Below are 7,500 nucleotides of genomic sequence, written 5' to 3' on the forward strand. Positions count from 1 at the left end.
ACGACCGTCGGAAAATCAGCTGATGGAGACAAAGTCAGTTTGTATAATCTAAATTGGGATTTTTATTAGCGAAAGAAGTTGATTAATTGATTTAGCTTGAGAATCAAAATGAAGATAAGTTCTTAGCGCTGGGAAATAATTTCAAAACCAGTGGAAGAAAAGACGGGAAGTTTTCGATGATCAAGCTTCATACACATTCAAGCATACATACATACATGAGAGTGATCACACTCATAAAGAGCTAAAGCATCTTTTAAAGCAAGCAATAAACCAAGCAACAGAATAAGGCCAAAGCAAAGCAGGGCATGTTCTAGGCCGTCCCGGAAGCCCTTCCTGAGGCCCTGCGGCGGCGCCCTCTTCGACGAGTCTCCCTCCGCGCCCGACGATCAGGCAGGGCGAGGGGCGCGGGCGGAGGGCGGCGCCCAGCGAGCGAGGCAAGGCAAGAGGCGCGGGGACGAGCCCTACCATGCAGGGCGCCATCGATCTCGGCCAGGTAGCGCTTCCTCGGACGCAGGTCTCGGCGGCCGGGCTGGCGCAGCACCTTGAGGGCGGCCTGCGGGTTGTTGGTGTGGTAGGCGTGGGCGTGGGCGCGAGGGCGTGACGGCCGGGGGAAGTAGCGGTGGTAGGTGCGGCAGGTGGTGCAGGACTCGGCCCCGTGCTCGCCGTCGCAGTGGGGACACCGCTCTAGAAGTCAGGCAGGAGACCAAGGTTTAGTGCAACGAATGGCAGACCGGATGGGGGGCGGCAGAAGGGTCTTAAGGGTGCCCTTCCTCTCACTGAACTGGGGCTCCTTTTTACTGATAGTGCTTCCAGAGGCAGGCTAGAAAGGGGACAAGACAATGGAGCTCTTACCCCTTTTCACAATGGCTACCTTTCACTCATGCTCTAGCGCTACGAACAGCAGGTCGAACGAGAGACAAGATGGAAAAGGAGCTTCCCATTAAAGCTTCCCTTTCTTGCTTTCCCGTGACTGCAGTTCCCTCGTGCTTTGGTGCTCCGGTGATGCACGAAGCGAGGTGAAAAAGGGACACGGGGAAAGAGAGACTATCATAGTGATTTTCATCTATGTATTTACTCTACTTTCCATTCATGCTTTCGTGCGAGAGAGAGAGAGAGAGAGAGAGAGAGAGGGGGGGGGGGAGGGAGGGAGGGAGGGAGGGGGGCCAGGGAGTACTCCGATAGTATGTCTCTGAAGTGGTTTTGACTCTCTTGCTTTGCGAATGAAGAGAGAGAGAGAGAGAGAATAGAAGAGGAAAATATGAGGGATGGAGGATGCGGGAGAGGCCACAGGATACAGTTTTGTACTTCAGAGTCTTCTTTTGCTTTCGGAAATAACTTTCTCTTATCATGGGCCCTAAAGGAGTTGATGAGTCATCTCACTAACACCTTAAACTCTGTAGTTGTCACGCCATACATATTATCTTTTAATCATCAAGCGCTGTTAAAGAGCAGTGTGGATATGTAAGCACAAGGGTTTATTTACAAAATATGAATATTCAAGTCTTTATTTATGTCCCCTTCCCGGCCATAGCTACACACTTGGATCACCTGCTGAGTCCCCTCCTCCCTCTGGCCGATAGCCCCCCCCCCATCTTTTACCTAAGAGTCTTCTATATTTGGAAGTTACTGCTCTAGTGGGAGGGAATGGATCCTAATTGGAGCTGTTAAGGACTTACGAGTCAATCATATGCAAAGGAAAACATGCATCTTACGACCGCAGACTCACGCACAGTGCACAGGATGTAAACTATCATGCCGTACGTGTACTGGACACACACACACACACACACACACACACACACACACACACACACAGACACACACACACACACACACACACACACACACACACACACACACACACACACACACACACACACACACACACACACACACACACACAGAGTCCCCCCACCCCCCTACCCCCAACACCAAAGGAACCTGAGGATACAGCAACCTCCCCCCGACCCCCTCAACCCCCTACCCCCCAAAAAACCCTCATTGCAGGACCACGAACACTGCAAGGAAGCCCTCTCCGCCAGGCAGACAATGTCAACGTCGTCGCCATTTCCTTCAGCGAAAAAAAGGCAAAAAAAGTAAAAAAGACAAAAAGACAAAAAAGAAAAAAAAGGAAGAGAAAATATTGAAAAGACAAAAAAGGTAAAAGGAAAAACGGAAAAAAAACAAAAGTAATGAAAAAGAAAGAACAAAAGATTAAGGAAAACAAGACAAAAGAGAGAGAGAGAGAGAAAAGATAAACGAAAAGGAGTGAAAACAACAACAAAAATGAAAAAAAATGATCATTAACCTTGAAACCTAAATGCAGGGTCTGCTTGCTCTCTGCTTTGGCTCCTCGTCTCGCTTCTCCTGTTTGGTTGTTCGTTGTTTGTGTGTTTGCTTTTTTATGATTTATATAAGCTTCGGTCCGTCTGTGTGTTTGTATATATTTTGTCTCTTTTTCTGTCTACATCTACACACATATCCATGCATATATTCGTACATATTTACACACACACACACACACACACACACACGAGCCCGCACATATATACGTGAATACCTATCATTTGCATTGTTCTTTCTTTTCCTTTTCTCGTGGAAATCCTCCCGGGCCAGGTGCCAGCTGAACCCGCCCCTTCGCCATGACTCGGCGCCGCAAGGAGAAGGAGAAGGAAAGGGAGAAGGAGAAGGATATAGAGGGAGAAGGAGGAGGAGAAGGAGAAGGAGAGGGAGAAGGAGAAGGAGAAGGAGAAAGAGAGGGAGAAGGAGGAGAGGGAGAGGGAGAGGGAGAGGGAGAAGGAGAAGGAGAAGGAGAAGGAGAGGGAGAAGGAGAAAGAAAAGAGAGAGAAGGAGAGCGAGGAGAAGAGAAGAAGGAGTGACGTGGAGAAGGGGAGAGAGAAAGAGGAGAAGAGAAGATCAGCTGGCATACACCGCATATACCTTGGCGTGACACCTGCTCGAGTTCATACTGTCATCCCCACTAAATCCGAGAGCTGTTAACCTTTTAATTAATCAACATCCCGTGTCTGTCGCATCATGTGGCCACAGTGTTCTCTCCCGGGCACCCGCCGCGTCCCTACCTCCAACTGCCCGACCTCCCGTGCCCTACGTACCAGGCTCGACGAGAGTCACGTGCGCGTCGTGGCCGAGGTCGTCCTTGGCCCTCCTCCTCGGGTGCGTGTAGCCTCCCCCGCCTCCTTCGGTCTCGCTCGACGTCCTCGCCAAGCCTCCTCCCGAGTCCGTCCTCCCCTGGCGGCTGCCGTATCTGCAGGAGGAGGAGCATCGATCCCTCAAGGTCACCTGTGGCCTCGTCATCGTCGATAAACGCATTTCATATCGCTAGTATTACCACAGTCGATAAACATATCCCATGTCACTCGAAAGAACCTCAGTCAGCCCAAATATCAAATCATTGTTGCACGAAGGACGGGACTGAAAGGAAAAGCGTCGCCGTTCCTGGAAATCCTAATTACATACAGAACACTCCCATGCCCCTTGCACTCACCTGCTGGGCAGAGCGGTGCGGGGCATGTCGCTAAGGTTGCCGGTGCTCCGAGACAGGTACCGACTGCGGATACCAAGGTACCTATGGGTAAGGCGGGTGGGTGGCCATCAGTGAAGACAAATATAACCATTAAATCTCATGCAGAATAACCATGAGTTGATAGAAAGAGTTGATATCATGGTAGGTGACGGTTCCTTGGGCATGGAAAAGGCGCTGAGAGAGGGACCTCCAGGGAAGAGGGAAGTAATTCTTTGTTTTATTTGTCTTCACTTCGGAATCGGCAATGTGTAATAGAAAAAATCTTAAGTCGATTAAGTAGTCAGGATCTTGCCTTATCATTGATGCTATACATATTTAATAATCAGTTGTCTACGATGACCAAAGCTATTTATGATTCTATTGTTTAACTAACACTGCCATAGCGATTTATATCATTATAACACAATTCTAGTTTCACATATAAATAGCTCGCATAAAATTTACATGTAGGAGATACAACAGAAATTATGACAACCGTGATCAGAAAAAATCTATTATGATAAAAAACATAAGTTTACCACAAACATTAACACGATCTTATCGATCTTATGACAACCCTTTTAATAAAACCCCAAATGGCCTCTCAATAAATGAATAAAGAAATGGAAGTATACTTGTTGTTCCTAGTGGGCGACGAAGGGATACGGGAGAGGAGATCGTCATCGGGGCGACGGTACACAAAGCGCGGTCTCGGGCCCTCGTCTCGTCTCCCAGAGCCCCTGCTGCTCTCGCCTGTGGGTGAGGAGGAGGTCCAGCAATTCACATTTGATTAAGGGTCAGAAGACAATTTTCTTTCGATAAAATGTCATAAAATCAATATACGAATAAAAGTTTTTTTTTATTTTTGAAAGTTGGAACAGTAGTTTCGAAATTCTCCTCGTCTTCGAAATTGATGAGTCACCTTTTAATAAAACTCATATGTATACCTATTTTTCTCTGCTACAGATGATTAATATTTCGAGAGAAACCGCATTAGACATGAATAAAAAACGCATATTTATTCTTTTTCGGGAGTACATACAAAATATTTCGTAGTTTTACCTTGGTATAGATTGCATAATCCGTGCCCTGAAACAGAATAGCTATTCATCTTAAAAGAAAAATGAAAGAAAAAAAAGTATGCATTACTTCAACAAGTGACCTGATTTTACTTACTTTTCTACATGAAACACTATTATATTCATCATATAACCTTAATAAAAAAAATACATTTTTGTCACATACGTATGTGAATAATTCGAGGACGAAAGTTTGATATAAAACCCTGAGAGGAGTTACGTGTTCTGAAGTTTATGAATATACTTACGAGTCAGAGCCCAGAAGAAAGCAAATACGAATCTTGATACAACAACAACAACAACAACAATAATAATAATAATAATGATAATAATGATAATAATAAAACGTTTTGGCAGAAGAATTTGCCGCCTCTCAGGAAATCGACAAAACGCAAAGGAAGTGGGAAACAGGAGAGGAGCGAGAGAAAATAGAAGAGAAAGGGAAGCAGGAGAGGAGAGGAGCGTGAGAAACGAGAAGAGACGAGGAAACAGAAAGAGAGGAGCGAGAGAAACGAGAAGAGGAGAGGAAACAGAAAGAGAGGAGCGAGAGAAACGAGAAGAGAAAAGGAAGCTGAAGGAGAGAAGGAGAGAAACGAGAAGAGAAGAGGAAACAGAAAGAGAGGAGCGAGAGAAACGAGAAGAGAAAGGGGAGCAGGAGAGGAGCGAGACCTGTAGGACGCCTCACCGTGCCTGGGGCTCGTCTGCAAGGGCAGCGGCTCCTCCTCGCCCCGCACCAACGCCCCTCCGCTGCCGCCGCCACCGCCGCCGCCCTCACTCGACCCGCCACCGTCGCCCTTCCTTCCTTCGTCAGGAGACTTCGGCCGGAACACCGCCTGGAGGGAGACACGGCCTTCAACTCAGATACGAATACGTGATCATATATTCCATTATTTATCCTGGTTATGTCTGTTCCCACGCGGTGCGATTATTCACTGGACAGGGAAAGATATTCACAGCTTTTCCCTCCTTCATTCTCTTTCCCCCCCCTTCATCTCTTCCCTCCTTAATCTCTTCCCTCCCTCTCTCCTTCATCATCCCCTCCCTCCCTCCACCCTATCCTCACCTCCTCCCTCCCTCCCTTCCTCCTCCCTCTCCTCATCCCCTCCCTCACCTCCTTCATCCCTCCCTTCCTCCTCCCTCTCCTCACCTTCGTCGCCCGGTTCTGCGCGTGTCCGAAGCTGACGGTGTCCTGCTCGCACTGGTGGAGCGGCGTCCTGGTCTCGCTGACGCTCGTTCTCGTCGACACCTCGATCTTCGGCGAAATAATTCCCTGCAGAGAAGAGAGCAGAAGAAAAATGATGATGATGATGAGAGGAAGGAAAGAGAGAAGGAATAAAGTGAATGATGATGAGAGGAAGAAGAGGAAGGAAAGGGAGAAGGAATAAAGTGAATATGATGAGAGGAAGAAGAAGAAGGAATAAAGTGAATAATGATGAAAGGAAGAAGAAGAAGGAATAAAGTGAATGATGACGAGAGGAAGAAGAAGAAAAGAGAGAAGGAATAAATGAATGATGACAGAAAGAGTGATGACGACAGGAAGAAGAAGGAAAGAGGGAAGGAATAAAATGAATAATGACGACAGGAAGAAGAAGAAAAGAGAGAAGGAATAAATGAATGATGACATAAAGAATAATGAAAGAGGGAAGGAATACAGTGAATGATGACGACAGAAAGAATAATGATAAGAGGAAGAAGAAGAAAAAGAAAAGGAATAAAATGAATAATGACGACAGGAAGATGAAGAAACTAGAGAAGAAAACAGAAAAAAATGACGACGGGAAGAAGAAGAAAAAGAAGAAAGAAATAAGATAATGACGACAGGAAGAAGAAAAAAAGAGAGAAGGAATAAAATGAATAATGACGACAGGAAGAAGAAAAAGAGAAAGAATAAAACGAATTATGACAGAAAGAAGAAGAAAAAAAAGAGAAAGAATAAAATGAATAATGACAGAAAGAAGAAGAAAAAAAGAATAAAATAAAATAGAGAAAAATAATCATGAAAGAATAGAGGGACAAACACATGAAAGATCATAACAGAATATGAAATATAGAAAAAAGTCATGAAAGAATTTTTAAAAAGGAAAGAAAGAATGAGGGAATGATACAAGACAAAAAAAATCGTTATAGTTACGAGTCGGTTTCTTTGGGAAAATCAGTGTATTATTCGGCCGATTTGTTAAAATTATGCCAAGCCCGACCTAATAGACTTTCATTGCACAGACATGTACATACACAGAAATAAATGCATATCTATCAGTCTAGACATTCATATCTACCGTGCAGACAGAAAAATAAATGCATATATATTTGATAGATCGATAGATATGCATTTATTTCTGTGTATATAGATGTCTGTTTATACGAATATTCATTGGGTCGGGCCTGGCACAATTTTAACAAACCGGCCGATTATCTTGGGCATAGAGTGTAAGAGAGGAAGAATTGCCATAAAGCATTTTAATCGAGAAATCTAAAAACCTTCCGTGACCAGTACTCGAACCCAGTCTTCCGCGGGTAACACGTGAGAGAAAAGAGGAAAAAAAATCATGAAAAGGATAATTAGTAATAACATGAAAATAATAATAATACGCCCACTGATTAAAACTAAAATAGCGTTTTCGTATCGTTCGTATTACGGACTACTTCCTCTTGCTCTACCTCCGCTACATGTTTATTAAGGACCAAGAATTCTAAGAAGCGAGAGGATGCAGCAAGGATGGCTTGTTCCTCTCTGACCCGACTCTCAGTAAATCCTATGTCCTTAACTGATATTTTAGGATCCTCCAGTATTCGGCCTTCAGATGACCTGCTCAGCGAGAACCGTTCTTCTCCAATTAATCTGTAAGTCATGTTTAAGGTCTTGGCATGACCTGCTGCAGATTAACATCTTTACTGGAC

General features: G+C 45.0%; 1 protein-coding gene across 3 annotated transcripts in view; it reads right to left on the reverse strand.

Annotated features, from left to right (window-relative positions):
• The window catches only part of LOC113813453 (uncharacterized), a 30,125-nt gene that overhangs the window by 9,501 nt on the left and 13,124 nt on the right, over positions 1–7,500 (reverse strand). Inside the window, exons 5-10 of one of the 3 annotated variants that reach the window (XM_070139407.1) lie at positions 5,750–5,872; positions 5,288–5,435; positions 4,159–4,276; positions 3,506–3,568; positions 3,114–3,265; positions 466–684 (exon numbers count right to left, since the gene is read on the reverse strand). In XM_070139407.1, the coding sequence (XP_069995508.1) occupies positions 466–684; positions 3,114–3,265; positions 3,506–3,568; positions 4,159–4,276; positions 5,288–5,435; positions 5,750–5,872 (823 nt within the window). Of the gene's footprint in view, positions 1–465; positions 685–3,113; positions 3,266–3,505; positions 3,587–4,158; positions 4,277–5,287; positions 5,436–5,749; positions 5,873–7,500 lie in introns of all 3 variants that reach the window. The other 2 variants (XM_070139406.1, XM_070139408.1) reach the window with 2 other exon arrangements.

Source organism: Penaeus vannamei, chromosome 25 (genome assembly GCF_042767895.1).
Source record: "Penaeus vannamei isolate JL-2024 chromosome 25, ASM4276789v1, whole genome shotgun sequence".
NCBI lineage: Eukaryota > Metazoa > Arthropoda > Malacostraca > Decapoda > Penaeidae > Penaeus > Penaeus vannamei.